At 45.1% G+C, this 18,643-nt stretch overlaps 1 protein-coding gene across 2 annotated transcripts in view; it reads right to left on the bottom strand.

Moving 5' to 3' along the window:
- Window positions 1–114: 114 nt before the first annotated feature.
- The window catches only part of taok3a (TAO kinase 3a), a 70,514-nt gene continuing 51,985 nt past the window's right edge, over window positions 115–18,643 (bottom strand). For both annotated transcript variants that reach the window (XM_080852837.1, XM_080852838.1), the window contains 9 exons: window positions 17,562–17,753; window positions 14,636–14,770; window positions 10,339–10,575; window positions 8,810–8,938; window positions 7,306–7,509; window positions 3,330–3,569; window positions 2,628–2,840; window positions 1,848–2,030; window positions 115–1,225 (listed from right to left, as the gene is read on the bottom strand). In XM_080852837.1, the coding sequence (XP_080708963.1) occupies window positions 1,064–1,225; window positions 1,848–2,030; window positions 2,628–2,840; window positions 3,330–3,569; window positions 7,306–7,509; window positions 8,810–8,938; window positions 10,339–10,575; window positions 14,636–14,770; window positions 17,562–17,753 (1,695 nt within the window). In that variant the 3' untranslated portion in view covers window positions 115–1,063. The remainder of the gene's footprint in view (window positions 1,226–1,847; window positions 2,031–2,627; window positions 2,841–3,329; window positions 3,570–7,305; window positions 7,510–8,809; window positions 8,939–10,338; window positions 10,576–14,635; window positions 14,771–17,561; window positions 17,754–18,643) is intronic.

The following is an 18,643-nucleotide window of genomic DNA, read 5'->3' as shown; positions in this document are numbered from 1 at the left end:
ACAAATATAATTAAAAGCTCTGACAGATTCATGCTTCTCTTAACCTGAAAACAAATTTAAAGTGCATGCATTAAAAGCATTTTTTCCCCCCGATTTGATTTTAATCGTAAGAAAATACACAGCTTGAGAATGAGTTTAAAGCAAAGAAAAAAAAGATTCAGATGGAATTTCAAGTGAAGCTTCCATAGATGATTCAACTTCAAATACTGAACATGGAAGTGGGGGGTGGTGGGAGAGGGAGGAAAAAGAGAATCATCAGTTCTTTTAAAAAATCGATTTCAACACCAGATAAAATACAATAGGAAAATAAGTCAAAGCTCTCCATAAATCCATCTATACACAAAATACACTGTCCCGCACCTCAGCCCTTTGTGCTACTTGGGAGTGGGGTTTCACATATGGTTTGATTCACATTGACCTGCCAGCGCAGAGCAGAAAAATGATCATATAGTATACAGCGGAGTGCGGACATGCAACACGTCTCACCCCCTTGCCCCCAGAAGTCATAGATGCATCTATCAATATGTACACTTTATATGCAAACCTATCAAATTGCCCAACCCCTTGTAAAAATGTTTCGTCTGTTTGTCTTGGTGAATAAATAGCAAATACAGATTTGAGTGGCGTGAGGATAAGGCTGCATTGCAGGAGTCATGATGCTCCGCTTTGCCTAGCACAGACTGACAGAAGAAAGGAGAAAATGTGATTTGTTGTGACACCGAATTACACCATATTGCTTCATCGTTTGTCTCATGTGTTCTTTGTGTTACACTTAAAGTGATATTGCACAAGAAACATTTAACACTGACATTCTTTTTTTCTTCCTTTCATTTGTTTTACTTTTTTTTAGTTCCATTTTTTTTTTTTTTTTTGTAAGAAACGACAACTATGGGAGTCATCCAGCATTTATCTTGTGGCATGACAGGGCCCTGATGGAATAGGACAGTACAGGCACTCGTCCGAAAGTGAAAACAACAGCCAAAAATAAAAGTTAACAGAAAATGAACATTAACCAACCAGTCCTATTAGAGAAGAAGAGGTGGAATTATGGCAGAGTCCGGTCTCATCTGTAATCGTCCTTGGGATAGTCTAAAGCACCAAGGTTTCCAACGCCGAGACGGACGCTCTCCATGTCAAATGTGTCAATCTCCCTCTCCTGCCTCTCCAGGAGATGTTTGATTCGATCAGTTCTCTCCTTTTGAAGGGAGGCCAGCTCCTCTTCAATCTGAAACGGAACACGTCCAGATGTTGTCTTTCCATTTAAGTGTTTTGCCAAAAGCATTACCTCCATGGTATCTATGCAACTCTACACTATCCAGGAATATACCAGGAGGTCAACATGTGAGTGAAATTAAAGCTGCTGTAAATTAAGTTTCACTATCCTGAAATAATTCCCAAATAGATTAGGCCTTCCTGCCTGACAACTGTTTTGTATGTTAACTTGTGTATGTGTGTGTGCAAATTGAAGGGATGTGGATAAGCAAATTAAGAAAGAAACTCTTAAATCAGAATTAAGTTCAGGTATTAGCAAGAGGTATGATGTGCGTTTTTGCACGTTCTCTACTTTAAATCGTAAACTGACAATGACCATTGAAAATGACTAATTATGTACGTGCAGGTCCACACAATGGCCCCCCACACATGTGTTACATGACTGTTAAGTGGGTTCGTCATGCAGAAAAGTTTTAAAGGGGATTTCACATCAGCCTTGAAGAGAAAGTGTGTGTGTGTGATGGGAGGGTCTTGAGTGTATGTATGTACAGTATGTTGAAGGTGTGGTGTGTGTGTGTTTTCGGAGGGAGTGTTTTGAGTGTGTGTGTGTGTGTGTTTTGAGATGTGTGAAGTACCTTCTGTTCTAGATGGGCTCTGCGCAGAGACACCTTCTGCTCCAGTTTCTGCTGCTCGCGCTCGTGCTGGGCCTCTGTCTGCATCTTGATCTTGCTCTGGTAAGCGTTCAGCAGCTCCATCTCTTGCTGGAGCTGGTGCCTCAGAGCCTGGCACTCTGCCTCCTGTGCTTCGTCCAGACGCAGCTGCACGACACACACACAATCATCACACACACAGACACACAAACACACAGACATAGGTAGCAAACAAACACACACAAACAGTCATCACAGCGGCCCCATAGCCTGATGGTCACACTCAAGATAATGTATAAAATGTAGAGATGCAGGCTCTAACATGCATTGTGACAATGTATATTGTAATGGCACAAATAAATCAAATGAATTTAAGCTGAAAAGCATCTGGACATGGTACAATCAGGCTTCTTCTACCCAACCAAGTCACCTTTTTAAGGTTATACTCTTTGGACACCTCAGTTGTGCCACTCTTTGATTGATTGCGACTATCAGGACATTGGGCTGCTGTGGTTCAGATGTAAAGCACTGTTTTTATTATTAGTTAAACCTGCTTTAGTGCTTCATTCCTACTTTACAACTCTTAGTTTCAGTACAGCACTTTATCAGCTCCAGTCGTAAAATTGACTACGGCAGTTAACTGCAATATAGGCTAAATACAACTGCACTAGTTTGAAATAAGTTTAAATATGAAAAAAATAACCTGTTTATAAGGTCTCTCTATTTAAATGCAGAAGGACTGAGGAAAAGTGACTGTTTTCTTACCGCCTGTGAGGCCATCATTTCGTTGATGCTCTGCTCATACTGCTCGGCCAGGATGGCCAGTTTGCGCGTCTGCTCCTCCTTGAGGGCCTTGAGCACCATCTTGTGCTCGCTCTTGGGGGTCACCTCCAGCTGGTGGTGCCGCAGGGCTTTGTACTGCTTGGTCTGAACTTTGCATGTGTCCTGGAACTGTTTCTTAATCTGCATCTCCAACACCTGGAGACGGGAAGAGACACAGCACCCGGAAGACCCCAGGGAAGACACAGGGGAGTTAAACAGCAGGCCAAGATCAGCAGCTCATCCCAAATATGATTTAACTGACATGCATGAAATCTTTATGCAGATCTAGTCTTTCATTGGTATTTAGTGAAACTCTTTACATCTTAAAACAGTCTACAGAGAGAGAGAGAGAGTCTTGTTTAAGTGACCAATCTGGGCTCTGTGATTGAAGATTTTTGATCAAAATGAAATATCTATCAAATAAAATAAGCCAATCAGAGCAATTCATTCGAAGGGTTTTTGGAGTGGGTGGGGAGGGCACTGGTGGCTAAGAATTACATACAGGAAGGAGAGTTAACGGAACTACACTCTCCCTTGTACGTCGCTTTGGACAAAAGCGTCTGCAAAATGACTAAATGTAATGTACACTTGTGCATCCTAACTATAACATGGATCAACTGTGAGATGTGTGGTGTAAAGCATCACCTTGAGGTTCTTGGGCTGCTGCCGGAGCTCAAGAACGTGTTTGCGGTGTAGCTCGCGCTCTCTGCGGTTGTTGTACTCGATCTGGTTCTCCAGTTCTCGCTGGTGCTGCTGGCGGATCAGATCCATCCGCAGCTTCTGTAGGGCCTTGAGCTGCCGGTGCTCCAGTTCCTGTGTGGACTCGTCGTGACGGATCAACATGGCGTGCTCCATCTCCTTCTGCGTCTTCTTCTTGTTTAGCTCCTGTGACACACACACACACAAAATGTACATTCATTATAAAGTGGTTAGTGAACGAAATGTGCTTAAAGCCCTCGATTAGAATCCCAATACACCTTTGATCATATTCTACACATTTCTCCTCACGTTCCTCTGGCGTTCTAAGATGTTCATTAACACAGTCCTGGCTAAATGGGAAGAAAACAAAGTAGCTTGCACCGAGTCAAACACTATTGCAGCCAATCAACATGTTGCTTCAGGAGCATTGACGAGGGGTGGATTGGACTGGCTGTTGAGCTCAAATATCAACAACCTTTCATTAGGTTCAAGGACTGCACCTTTAATTTCATGCCAGTCAGTTCATACAGTCAGTCTAGTTCTCAAAAGTCTAATTCCATCTCCTTATTGGTTCTGTTTTTGTTAAGCTCTTGTGAAATACACAGTGGAACAATGTGAAATTTGCAACCGATTAATATACAGCTAGTCTGCACATATTCAAGTTGGTGCTTGACGGTCAAATATGTGTCAGCCTCAAATTGAGATATGTAGCAAGATAGGAAACTGCTGTAAACATGACATCAGAAGCCTTCTCCTGGGGAGATACTGAACTATGAACAGAACAGTGACAGCTGCAGATAGGACAAATAATGAATGGTAGAGGCACCAAAATATGTGATCAGATCAGTTTATCGTATCGTATTCGCGTGTAGGTGTGAACATTTTCAAGGGAAACGGCTCTTTTCGTTACGTGTTTACATGTGCAAAATGTGATCCGTTTACATTGCCTCGGGCATGCGCAAAGACCACGGAGATGTGCTCCCACCTGGTTTGTTTACTAACAACATCAACGTGGATCTGCATCGTGCACAGGCAGTGTAGTGGCTTAAAGTTCCCTTCTTTCTATCAGCATATAGTTCTTAATATTTTCTTTGAATAACCACTCTCAGATGGAAAGAAAACGAGTCTACGCGTGGATGTGTTTCAACAACGGTAGAAAACTGTGTTTGCTCCGTCTTTTACTGAACTCATAATTATATGACAGTGGTATTAGTTACAGTCACCCGAAATAACTTGCATGCGCAGCAATCCTGAGACGTGATTTTTAGTTTGCACATGAATACTAACGTCTTCTTTGATCCCAGGAAATTTGAGCACATAACCCATCTCCCTTACGGAGATATTGGCGAAAGTTGTTTAACCTACTTCATTGCAAACGTCTAGTTTTGCAAACGTGTCTAGTTTTTGTGCAGTAGTGAATAGAGTCTCAGTCTACTACACCATACATAGCATATCATGTTTGTAGAAAAACAAAAAAGTTAAAAACATGTAATCTACTTCGGCAGCGGAGCATTTTACTCCCCCGTAATCTCTCTACAAACTTCCATATAGACGCGGGATCAGCAGAGGAAAATCTACTTTCCTTTTGGGAGAAACCAGGCCAGTCGTTCCCACGACTACAGCACCTTGCAAAATGAATTATATGCGTTCCAGCAACAAGTGCTGCGAGTGAGCGCTTCTTCAGTGCAGCAGGGCGCGTTATAGAAGCCAGGCGCTCTCGCCTGAATCCTGACACTGTAGATGCTATTTTATTCATGCATAGTGCTAAGACAAATTCTAAATAGAACGAAGGTTAGGCATATCAGCAGAGGTATATTTTGGTTACATTAGGATGGCTACGTTTATAGCTTGCGTTTTGGGCGCACCACAATGCCAAGAAGTTTGTCGCGACTGTAATGGCATATTTAATTGTGGGGGTGATTGATAGCTTAAGGCTTACGAGACACAGTGTTTTCCGATGTTTTACTGAGTCCTCTCTGTCTCTATCACACACACACACACACACACAAACGGAAGCAAAAAAGGTTTAAATTAAGTGACGATCCCTCAAATGTCGCGTCTCCCGCAAACCTGCAAGCTATGAGTCAGCTGTCAGTATTGGAAGAAGCCTTAACGTCTCGAAGATGAAACTGCCTGGGTTATTTTGTTTCGTTAGGCTATTAGTTATATTTTAAAACAGCCAGTCATTGTAGCCTACCACCCGTGGAATAAGGAATTTCAAAGAGATGATGGAGTGATTTGACTCAGAAGTGACATTGGGCATTGGAAGCGCGAGATGTTCAGAACAAGTTAAACTTCTAGCTCAGTAACATCAACAGCTAAGAAAGAAGGTAAGAAAAATAGTCGGAAAACTTTGATTTGCAAGGGAAGCAGGCAAGTGTTTGGGTTGTTACAGTATATAGCCTACAATGTGGTGAAATTTCGGAATTAATAGGCTCGAGTGGCGTTTCCTAAATATGCTTTCTTTCATTTTGCAAAAAACAGTAGGCTATATTACCATATTAAAATGGTGTACCAAATTACGTTTTATTACTGATAAAAAATTGTAGGCCTACTAGCCTATTGGATCAGTCTCCTTTCAAGAACAGGCAAGAACTTTCTAGCCTCTAACTTTCTAGCCTCCTGTCACCGTCTCCCCCCAGTCACGCACCGACTCCCCCATGACACATCGGCCTGATTTGACACGCCCTTTTCTGAGCCGAACGATCGGGGTAAACCACCTCTCTCGAAAGGCTCAGACGATCGGCGGAAAAACGAACAGTTCACATCTAGACCCCTTATACATGAGGCAATTGTAACACGTACACAAGTTTCTATCGGTGCAGACGCGATGTAAACGGTTTACATTGACACATGTATAAGGGGCTAGTGATTTTTGAGACCACGCTACTTTTGAGCATTCGGGCCTTTGGCCACTCTGACTCCGCTGGACCGTCGCGCAGCCTCACCGTGCTGCCTGGCCCCAGCTTTTTCGTAAACTTTTTGTTTGTTTGTGTATGCCTTGTTGGCATTTGTGGTCTCTTTGAAATAAATACCACAGCGAGCACACAGCGGTTTCTGTGTCTATCAATCTCTGCGCCAAGCCTGCAGGTGGTCTGTAACAGATGCGGATAGGTTTTGGTCCGATGCCCGTGAGAGGCATCAGACCTGTTAAGACTTCCTGAGTTCCCTTGTTGGTCTGCAGCACAGATTTATAGCTTAGGGCATTGTTGCATTACTTACTCTAATCAGATTAGCTCCTGTGGGCAAACCTGAGAAATTAACTCTCTCCTTCTCTTGAGCCTCACTGATTCTAATAACAAAGTACTTTCTTATACATTGTTCATTGTACGTTACTTATAGTCATGTCGTTTTGCACATCTCTCGTCCAATCCTCCCTTTTTTCTCTTTGTATATTTAAAAACAATGAATGCCTTTGTGTCATTCAGTTTGTATTTAAGAGCCCATCCAACTACTTTTGTTGGTAGACAGACAAAAATGAAATAGTAGTGCTTCTCTCTCCTGTATGCGATTTGATTTCACATGCTGCAAACACACTGCACTGTCACTGTCATGAATTTCACAATAATTGAATTTGTCCTAACATGTTTGAAAATAATTGCATATACGTGCATTCTTCGGGCCATTGGATTTTCTAACCACTCTGACCTTAGATGACACGGGACCAAAATGATGGTCATCATTTCCGTCTACATCAACGGCATGTAAAGTAAACTCAGACACTGCATTGTCTGAAAGCCATGTCATTCAGTCCTCTTGAGACTCGTCACCACAGAATTAGGAGGGAAAGGGAATGTCAACTCTACGCATTTCCTTTTATGTGATCAATTGTTTTGATTTCATTTCTTTAATCTCTCATATAAATAGTGGCATTTTACTCCTTTCTAATTCCACTCTCGTGCTCGATCTCTCCGCGCCTTACCTCTCGTATCTGCTCCTGCTCCATCTCGTGCCTCTTGACCGTGATCTTGCGCTTGAAGCCGCGGCAGTTCCTGTCGTAGAAGACCCTCTGCTGGTTCAGCAGGTGCGCCTCCTCCTTGGCTTGGGAGTGCTGGATGTTCTCCTTGTGTTTGGACAAGCGCTCCTGCTTCTCCTTCTTAGGAGTGCTGTGGTCTTCATTCATCTCCTGTAGGGGGAACGCAGGCAAAGAAGTGTATAGCAATCAGCACGGGCACAAAGAGGCCACAAGCTAAGACATGTAATGACTTAATGGGCAAGGAAATAAATGGAAGAAAAATCACTTTAAAAAGGGTATTGTATGGGTGAGCAGGACTGGCTTTAAAGCCCCATTCCGTGAGAATAGGTGTTTTTCACTACTGACTTCCCCCTAAAGAGTGTAGCTCACTTTCACACCAATGTCGTAAATACAAATCAAGCTTTCAAGAACCCCTAATAGCCAGTGTTCTTGTGTATTTTTTGTACAAGCTGACGGATATGGAAATGGAAAAGACAACGGCAGAAGCCAAAGAAGCATGACTCCATAATTGTATTTATTGACATGAGGTACAAGGCACTGTCGAGTGGTTTAGTTCAGCCATAAATGTACATTTCTCAATTTAAACTTGTATTGTATTTGATATGTATTGTAAGTTTAAACCACTGAATAGGCTATATATGCATGTACAAATTCATGTTCATGACTGGGAGCTATATAGCCTGGTGACACCAGCCTACGTATTTCCGCCTGAATTGATTTCAAGCTCATACTCAGTCTGGCCCAACCCCATTGACAATCGTCTCCAGAACTCAAAATTTTGCAGGACCAATCAGCGAACAGTTCAGAGCTGTGACACAAAACTCGCCTTGGAGGAAAAGACACGAAAAGCTATCGGAAAAGTTGTCTCAACTCGAGAACATCAGAAAATTAAAAGGAGAACAGGAGTATTTTCTTGTAAGTTTTATGATTGGAAAGGACGTCGTAGCTCTTCTCCCAACTGGCTTTGGGAAGAGTTTAATCTACCGAATGCTTACTAAACGTTGCTGATTGGTTAAGGGAACTCCAATGATTTTAAACCTCAAGATAAGCACCCGCCCATCTCGGAAACCAAAATGCATTGGGTTGGCCCAGGCTGAAAGACGGAATGAAATGGAGTCACAGGCTGGTAATGGCCAGGCTAGGAGCTATAAGCATGATTAACAAACTTTTAAAAGGCTGTGTCTGTAAAACATTCTCCAGGATCACCAGCAGATGGCGCTGTGTGATCATGTAGAGTACTAAGGATCAGAATGAATGCCTTTAAGAATACATTCCTGCATTAGACATAACACTGTAGAGATTAAGTGCATAAAACTGAGCTCAGCGCATTTAACAAATTCAGCTTTAGAGAAGACGAGAAGTTTCAGTTTCTCTGATCAAAAGATTTTTTATTAAAATGTGTGTGAAAGGACACAGTGGCTAGGCTAGGGGGGCTGGGGGGCTAGCATACCTCTTTAATCTTCTCCTTGCAGAGTTTGTACTGCTTTTTCTGGTTATCTAAGAAGGTGGTCAGCTCCTTCTTCTGCTGGGCCACAATCTGCTGCTGGAACTTCTTCTCATCAGCGGCAGCAGTTTTCATCTGCACATGGGTCACAGACACACACACACACACACACAGCAGGTGCATGTGAAAACACAAATATACACACACAGAAGCCTAAACAAGCAGACAGGGGTCTTACTGAATACTGAATATAGGACAGTTTCAAAGACTGGTGTAAATCCATTAGTGATGACTTGTTAGAGAAAGGAGTCTTGCCCCAAATGCAACCCCTCCTCCCTCCCTTACTCTCTGTGGTAAACAACGGTACCCCAATCACTTTTGGCTGACTGCCTGCTCCACTTCTGCAAGCTGCCACCAGCTGATAGGTGATGCCCATGCTTGTGGAGGCAGAAGCCCTTCTGAACGTGAACACATCCTTATCGCCTGATCCACAACAAAATGACATGTGCATCCATTAAATTCCCTCAGGAACACACTGTTTGAACGTGAACACACCCAGCCACAACTAACAACCATGTGCATCTGTTGTGGAAAACACCTTCTGGACATGAACACATCAACTGGTCAACAAATAAAGAACACATGCATCAATTAACCAGCAATTACTTCTGACTACACTATACTGAACATCAGAGTAAGCCAAACTGATTTGTGTCCTTTGAGATTTTCATGATTATTTTGTTACGCTTGTTTTACACTTGAACTTGAACTTTAGTGACCCCTGCAAAGCTGACTTGAATCCAATTAAAAATGGATAATACATGCAGTGTATTCACAGGAAGCCTTCTGGAAAAGTTTAATCTACTACAAGGGTCTCTGTAGCTTACTATGCATGAGCGTAATGAATAACTAACTAGCTTAAATGAACCTGAGGATATTTGCACGTTTAACACAGAGATGTTTTTCAGCAGTCAGCAAATTCAGCACCACCGTGACCCTACGTAACCTTTTTTCATCTGCATGTTATAAGAAAGTGTGAAGGAGCCACTCAACACAACACAGGATCCAGTTCAGTAAGAACATCTAGGCTCCACATTATTAGATAGCATAGCATAGCCTACCCTACCTGACACAACTCAGGATCCAGTCAGTGAGAACATTCCCACACTGGACCACTACTACAATGAATAAACCCTGGCACAGTTCATCCTATCCAATACAACTGAGGATCCAATCAGTGAGAACATGCCCTGATTGAAACGCACACTGGTGGCCCAAACGGTTCAGGCTATGGGCAGCTGTATGACGCTGCACTGTGTCTCTTCTGGAATGGATGATGTGCTTTTTTGGGCCAGTTTTTCCAGCTATCCGACCCGACCCTATCCTACATAACTCAACTCTGGATCACGTCGTTGAGAACATTATTGGACAGCACGGCACAGCTTACCTTACCTAACACAACTTGATATCTAAAGACTGAACTGCTACTGACCCCTTATAGGCCACCGTACCATGCCACACTGCTTCCTTGTTACCTCTTTCTCTGTGTGGATGGCATGCTTCTTGGCCAGCTTCTCCAACTCGATGAAGGCGTTGTTGGCCTGCGTCTCTACCTCCTTCTGCAGCTTGAGCCGGTGCTCGTCCATCTCTGTCTTGAGCTTGTTCTCCTGGGCGATGAGCTGCTTCTGGTGCTGCCGCCGCATGCGCTTGTAGCCCGACATCTGCTCCCGCAGCTCGTTCTCCTGCTCGTGCTCGTGGATCTGACGGGTGACCTGCCCAAACCCAGAGAAAAGAAAGGTGAGATGGGAGAGACGGGTCGGAGGAGTGAGAGGAGTAAAGAAGAGAGAGACAGGGTGGAAGAGGGGAGAGAGGTCAGCAGAGCTTAGAAGGATGGGACCAAGGAGTGAGAGTGAAAGCTAATTCATAGTTGAGGTCGCGATCGACAAAATAATTAACATCAAAGAGAGAATTTGTGTCCGCTAGGGTGTCGCAGAGCTTGTCGTGTACATTAAAAAATCTGAAAGGACGACGATGTGGCGCACTCTGATTGGATAGCAACTCAAGGTTTTACGTTCTGGTGTGCATCCAAATAACTGCTCCTCTTCCATCTCCCTGATCTGTTGAACAAGAGGGTATTCCCCACTATCTATCCATGACATATTTAGGCATCTCAGACTCCACCTTCTGAATTTTCTCCTCCTTAATAGCATTACCTCTATTATTTCCTCCTTGCAGCAACATATTACTATATTGACTACGCTACATGATTAGATGTAACGTTGTAATGTAAGCAAACAATAGCTACAGTGTCATTAAAGATGACAGAAACTACAGATGATGTTCTATTTCAACGTTTTGTCGCTGGTGCAGGACTATGAAACCTACAGTGCTGTGACATCTGTCAACCACAAACTTTTTGACGAGCAACACTTGACACCTGGAGTAGAAGAGTGAAGAGGTAAGTGAGACAGGCTGGGAGAGGGGAGACGGGTCAGCAGAGAGTAACAGAGGTATGAAGAGTAAGAGGTAAGTGAGACAGGTCAGAAGAGAGTAACAGTAGTGTGAAGAGTAAAGAGGTAAGTGAGACAGGTCAGAAGAGAGTAACAGTAGTGTGAAGAGTAAAGAGGTAAGTGAGACAGGTCAGAAGAGAGTAACAGTAGTGTGAAGAGTAAAGAGGTAAGTGAGACAGGTCAGAAGAGAGTAACAGTAGTGTGAAGAGTAAAGAGGTAAGTGAGACAGGTCAGCAGAGAGTAACAGTAGTGTGAAGAGTAAAGAGGTAAGTGAGACAGGTCAGAAGAGAGTAACAGTAGTGTGAAGAGTAAAGAGGTAAGTGAGACAGGTCAGCAGAGAGTAACAGTAGTGTGAAGAGTAAAGAGGTAAGTGAGACAGGTCAGAAGAGAGTAACAGTAGTGTGAAGAGTAAAGAGGTAAGTGAGACAGGTCAGAAGAGAGTAACAGTAGTGTGAAGAGTAAAGAGGTAAGTGAGACAGGTCAGAAGAGAGTAACAGTAGTGTGAAGAGTAAAGAGGTAAGTGAGACAGGTCAGAAGAGAGTAACAGTAGTGTGAAGAGTAAAGAGGTAAGTGAGACAGGTCAGAAGAGAGTAACAGTAGTGTGAAGAGTAAAGAGGTAAGTGAGACAGGTCAGAAGAGAGTAACAGTAGTGTGAAGAGTAAGACATAAGTGAGACAGGTCAGAAGAGAGTAACAGTAGTGTGAAGAGTAAAGAGGTAAGTGAGACAGGTCAGAAGAGAGTAACAGTAGTGTGAAGAGTAAGACATAAGTGAGACAGGTCAGAAGAGAGTAACAGTAGTGTGAAGAGTAAGACGTAAGTGAGACAGGTCAGAAGAGAGTAACAGTAGTGTGAAGAGTAAGACGTAAGTGAGACAGGTCAGAAGAGAGTAACAGTAGTGTGAAGAGTAAGACGTAAGTAAGACAGGCTGGGAGAGGGGTCAGCAGAGAGTAACAGTAGTGGAAAAGTATGAGGTAAGTGAGACAGTCTGAATAGTGTAGTAAGAAGGGTCTAAGGACTGAGAGGAGTAACACAGTTCTCTAAGAGTGAGAAAAGTGAGATGACTGTCAGAAGTGAGATTTACAAATATCTAACTGCTCTAAGCTTCATCGAGAGCACAGAAAAATCTACTTTTTGTCACCAATCGACAAACAAAAGTACCAAACACATCCAACAATGAAGGATAAGCACAGTATAGTCCAATATTGCTTTCCTCTGCGACGTAGGAATATGACAAAAAGTAGACAGTGTGGACCACTGGGACTAAAAACAAACGAACAAACAAACAGAGACAAACAAACATATAAAGACAAACAAACACATAAACATGATAAACAAACATCACCTCTATACTCCAGCACTATCCACAACCCCCTCACCCACCCACCTGAGGAAGGGGATTTTCAAAGTCGGGGCAGTCGCTGAGCTTCTTGTAGGCAGCCGCCGTGCTGCCCAGGGCGAGCATGGTGCCGAGGTGAGAGAGGCGTGGCCACATCGGGGCCGCCCGAGTGAAGGAGCGAGTGAGAGCCACTCTCAGTGCTGTCCTGTCCTACGCCAGAGAGGAGCCGTGCTCACAGCCACAGCCCAGCAGCAGGAGCAGCCCACAGGCTGAGTGGCCCAGCTTCCCAGGCCATGTCCACTCCAATGCCCCCCCTCTCTCTCGCTCTCTTCTCTCTATTCGTCCGCTTTCCTCCCTCTCTCTTTCACAAGTCTCTCTCTCTCTCACACCCTCATCATCTCTCGATCACTCCCTTCCTTCTCTCGCTGCCTGTTAAGTAGCATTCGGTGTAAAGGGGGTCACATGAGTCTCTCAGGAACAGGAGGAGAGAGAAAAGAGAGGGAGAGAGAGAGAAAGAAAGAAAGAAAGAGGGTGAGAGAGAGAGAGAGAGAGAGAGAAGGAGATTTCCTAATCGCTTTTGAATCTGTAACCCCCTCTCTGTAACGGTACCAATCCAACGAGCTCTGTGAGCTGAGTGCCACAAGGAGCCGAGTCATGCCATGTGATTTCTCCTCCACACGCAGGGAGAGAAAAAAAACAAAAAAGCTCCGGCGAGGAATAAAAGGGACAGACAAATACTTCCAGGTTGAAGGTTATTGTGGAGGATATTGACCACCACAAAACATCAATACACATCTGGCTGTTTTACAGACAGACACTTTAAGTGTGTGCATTATGTTCTTCATATAAATATGAGTTGTGGAAATATTAAGACCATAAGCCTGCACCCATAATCAGCTCTAGGTGAGCAGAGCCAGATGAAAGGAAACTAAGCTGGGATATCAGAGGGGGGAGGTTGCAGTGCTGATGATATTACCCTCGGTAATAAGCATAAATCTGTTAGCCTGCAAGCTAATGTTTTAAGCATGAGACTGCTGCATTTTCTGTCAGCGTGTCCTTTTGCCCTGAGGCGTTCATAATACACTCTCAGCTCTTCCTAACTGCAGTGGGTTTACGGCCACGTACGGCCAGAACTGATTGATAGCTCTCACAAAATGAGCGAAAGATGCACAAGTGGCATTAGTGAAGGCAGATGTCCACCATGATAACCATTTGGAAGTGTCAAACTCAAAGGGAACCCATGAGTTACAAAACAATCTTTTTTAATCAACCAATCCTCTGGCCTGTGTGCCACAAACCACAGGTCATCTGTAAACCTACAAGTAAACCATGAGCCCCTGGTTTTTCAGACACACTGCGCCACCTCTGTCTCCCCACAGAGGGCGCTCACACACCAGCAAAAAAATCCTATCCTCTGACAAGGATGATGTCATCTCCTTAGGCATCGCCACATATACAGACCACAATATTGACCGCCAGATTGTGTGACTTCATTACATTGTAGGCAAAACCAAACTTCTGCCCCGGCGAAATTGTCTACTTAAACAGGGAAAGCATGTCAGCCGTTTATTATGTCCCACCACGTGAATGTCCACCAATTATGCATTAAGAGCACCACTGGCGGAAGACTCCATTGAGCCTAGGAAAGGATTCTTGCCACTACAATCAAAATGGTTCCATCAGAGCCGGTAATACGAGTTACAAGCAGAAAACAGCTTGTTAACTAGAGCGAGTTGCCTTGACAACAGACAGAATAGGAGTGGTGGTGAGGGACCTTTTTCCCCACCAAAAAAAAAAGAGGGGTGTGGGGAATAAAAAAGAACAGAGGAAGAACAGAGGAGTAAGGATGAAGAGAGATAGAAAGAAGAAAAGAGATAGTGAGAAGAGAAGGGTCAGAGAGAGAAAAGAGGAAGGGGGGGAGCAACAATGTGTGACTGGTGAAGGAGAGGATGAGAAGAGGCAGGTGCCAGATTTGTTCGCGCTCACCAGAGAAGCAGACTTGATGGTGGCGAAACGTTCGCGGCTCTTGTAGTTGTGGGTTTGGCTCTTGACAGAGGAAGATGGATGGCCCTCGGCCCGCGGTTCGCGATGCGAGGCGTCATCTCGGATGAACTGATGATCCTAATGAAGGAGGAAAATAAAAACTCACTAAAAAAAATCACTCACTGCTTGCTGTTGGGCATCCACTGATATAACATCATTATCTACACATAGCATCCCTATAGTGATCAATGATGCCTCTGCTAACAGAAGCACTTGTGTTGTGAAGCCAAGAGAAAGAACATAGGAAGAGACTGAGAGAGGGCAGATGGGAAGTTAAGAAAAACGTCTCTCTCGCTTATACTCAAACAAACACACACACACACACACACACACACACACACTCTCAGGCAGGCAGCAGGGAGCTATATATACACACACAACACCAGAGAGGGGTTATGCATGTGCACAAACACACACACACACACACACTCAATAAAAGCAGACAGACAGCAGGGAGCTATATATACACACAAAAGCAGAGTGGTCCCCCCTGCCCCCCAACCACGCACACAAACACTCACCCTCTCCCTATTCAGTGAGCCACGGCACAGTGGGGCTGTGATCGGCCTTTTAAGTGTGGCTAATAATTTATCTGTTGGTCCCAAGCTGTGGCCAGATGTGGCAGCGCTTCCTGTAGTTGCGCTCCAGCCTCCTGCGGTGTCCTCTCTATGCCCACACCCCCACCAGCCCCCCCTGCATCCTCCGATCTGAGGCAGCCGATGAATGATTATGCAAACATCAGCCTCGTTCTCTCTTCAACCCCCCCCCACCCCCCCTCCTCTGTGGAACACAGTCTCTGAGGACACTATTTGCCACCCTCACAGGTATTGACTTCCATAAGATAACGCAGAGGTCACTGATGTCAGACTAGGCATCAGCACATTGGAGCCATTCACCACATGAAGATCAATGAATGCTCATTGTGTTCCATTTCATTCCCAGAGCAGGCGTCTATCTCCAGGTGTGGTTAGAAGTCGTCCACTACTCTCGAGGTCACTGATGTCAGTTGAGGCAGTTTCTCGGATCATCGACAAGTTAACATAGTAGTACATACTATGTGTAGTAATACTGTGAACTTGATTACTAGATTGCTTAGAGAATCCTAAGCACCTTTACTTGACACTTACTACAGTCCGTTAAATTACTAAAAAGGCTGTTTTTTATTCCTTCATTTACCACTCTTGTGAGCTTGCTGATCTGCCTTTACATTTCCTAGTTGAGCTTACAAGATGCACAGAAACAGCACTATTTATGTGCTTGTACTTGGTGCTTGTGCTTATTACGCTCCATTTAAGTCCCCAAAGTGCTTCTCTCTTCTCTATAAAACGTCCTTCCCAGCATGCTCCTCTGTCTCAGTGCTAGGAGGATGCTCCGTGGAGGTGAGTGTGGTGTGGTCCCTAGGAGGATGCTCCGTGTAGTGAGTGTGGTCTGGTCCCTAGGAGGATGCTCCGTGTAGTGAGTGTGGTGTGGTCCCTAGGAGGATGCTCCGTGTAGTGAGTGTGGTGTGGTCTCAGTGCTAGGAGGATGCTCCATGGAGGTTAGTGTGGTGTGGTCCCTAGGAGGATGCTCCGTGTAGTGAGTGTGGTGTGGTCCCTGTGCTAGGAGGATGCTCCGTGGAGGTGAGTGTGGTGTGGTCCCTAGGAGGATGCTCCGTGTAGTGAGTGTGGTGTGGTCCCTAGGAGGATGCTCCGTGTAGTGAGTGTGGTGTGGTCCCTAGGAGGATGCTCCTTGGAGGTGAGTGTGGTGTGGTCCCTAGGAGGATGCTCCATGGAGGTGAGTGTGGTGTGGTCCCTAGGAGGATGCTCCATGGAGGTGAGTGTGGTGTGGTCCCTAGGAGGATGCTCCTTGGAGGTGAGTGTGGTGTGGTCCCTAGGAGGATGCTCCATGGAGGTGAGTGTGGTGTGGTCCCTAGGAGGATGCTCCATGGAGGTGAGTGTGGTGTGGTCCCTAGGAGGATGCTCCTTGGAGGTGAGTGTGGTCTGGTCCCTAGGAGGATGCTCCATGGAGGTGAGTGTGGTGTGGTCCCTAGGAGGATGCTCCTTGGAGGTGAGTGTGGTGTGGTCCCTGTACAAGGAGAAGGTGAGTGTGGTGTGGTCCCTGTGCTAGGAGGATGCTCCGTGTAGTGAGTGTGGTCTGGTCCCTGTGACCACTAAGAGTCATGGCATGGCACTTTGCCTGACTGCAGCACAAACACTTATGTTAATATTTCTCATTATATTTACATTTAGCTGACCATCACATCCAAAGCTACTTAACAAGGGAGGTAGTGGGCAAGTTCAAACAACAGTAGATTAAGGGTAAGCTGTTGAGAATTAGCAAACAGATGAACGACAACCCTCCTCAACAGGCGTTTCAAAGAAAATCAAAAAGATCGTAGAAAGACGAGCAACAGAGCTGTTGAGCTGAAGGAGATCCATAATACTCTAAGGTTCACTGAAGGTGAGAAGGCACTGTCAAGTCAGACAGGGAACAGACTGTGCCGTCTGGGAAGATCAGATGCCAAAAGCTTTTGAGTTTGAGCTGAGATGCGTGACCGGTATTTCTTAAGCACTTCACTGGCAACCGTGTCACCTTGACAAAAGAGAAACAAACCAACATACGTCTGTGTGGAGCTATTGTTTACAGATTGGAATGTGGGCCGGTATGTATTTACACCCTGGAATGTCCGTATGTGACTGTATGTGCCTGTTTCTACATGTGTGCGTCTGCCTTTGTGCTAATGACAAGTTATAGGGTAGATGTTCCCTATGTCTGTCATCATTCTGACACTGAACAATGGAACACACGGTGCTTGACTGCATATTGACCCCTGAGGGGGCCACACGTGTCACCCCGAGATGTGGGGGTAGGAGTGGGGGGTGGGGCTGACCTTTTTGGGGTTTGAGGAAGGCTCCAGTGTACTGTCGTAGGGGGGGGGCATCATCGGCAGGTCGGAGCTCTCTTCCAGGACTTCCTGGATGCTGTTGACGCTGCTGCTCTGGCTGCCCGTGCTGACAGAGGTGCTGGGGATGGAGTGGTTGCTGCCCAGGCTGTTCATCTTACAGCTGGCCTGCTCGCCATCCTGGAGACCACAGGTGAGAGAGAGGGGTTAGAGGGGGAGGACAGGCACACACACACACACACACACACACACACACACACACAGTCTCTCTCTCAAGCACAAACACATTCACTCTCTCTCACATACACACGTGCGTATCCTGGCACAATGCACTATGCACAATCTCAAACTCGACCACAATCCAGTGGGACATTATTTTGGTTCTATTGTTCCATTTTGTTCAGAAGTACAGTACAAGAGCCTTGATCACTCCCCTCACCCGTCTTTTAATGATCCTAATGCCAGAGCTAGTGCTAATTTCGCAGAGCTAGCGCTCACCCAATTACCAAATGCCCTGAGGCTAGCGTTAGCTCGGGGTGGTGGAACCACTCACCTGGATATCTATGTCAATCTGTCTAGGGCCCCGTAGCGCTGAGCCAAAGGGCAGCGGTGGCATTATCACGCTTCACCGTCTCCCCCAAACCAGAGCATGAGGCCCTGACACGCTACAGAGTGGGGGCCACCTAGAGTTCGACTCCAAGTGGAGGGGGTATGCCTGAGAGGGGGCTATCTGTAATACCAATGCGCTAGGACAGTGGTTCTCAACCTTTTTTCAGTTTTGTACCCCCTGTGAAATATTTTTTCAGCCAAGTACCCCCTAACCAGAGCAAAGCATTTTTGATTGAAAAAAAATATATATTATACACAGCTCTATGCCATCATTGTCTGATTTATTAAACTGTCAGCACTGAAGATTGAAGATTGAATATTGTTGCATTGAACTGAGTGCGTTTGCAATTACATTTTAGTAAGAAACTTGTGCTTGTGCTTCGCTGAAAATCTTTGTCAGTCTTGGTGGCAAGGAGGCAACTGCTGTGATCAAGCTCTTCTCCGGGCACAGTCTGTTTCTC

This window comes from Sprattus sprattus, assembly GCF_963457725.1.
Source record: "Sprattus sprattus genome assembly, chromosome: 15".
Taxonomy (NCBI): domain Eukaryota; kingdom Metazoa; phylum Chordata; class Actinopteri; order Clupeiformes; family Clupeidae; genus Sprattus; species Sprattus sprattus.
Note: the sequence above shows the minus strand (reverse complement) of the source record. Positions and strands in the feature narration are given on the sequence as shown.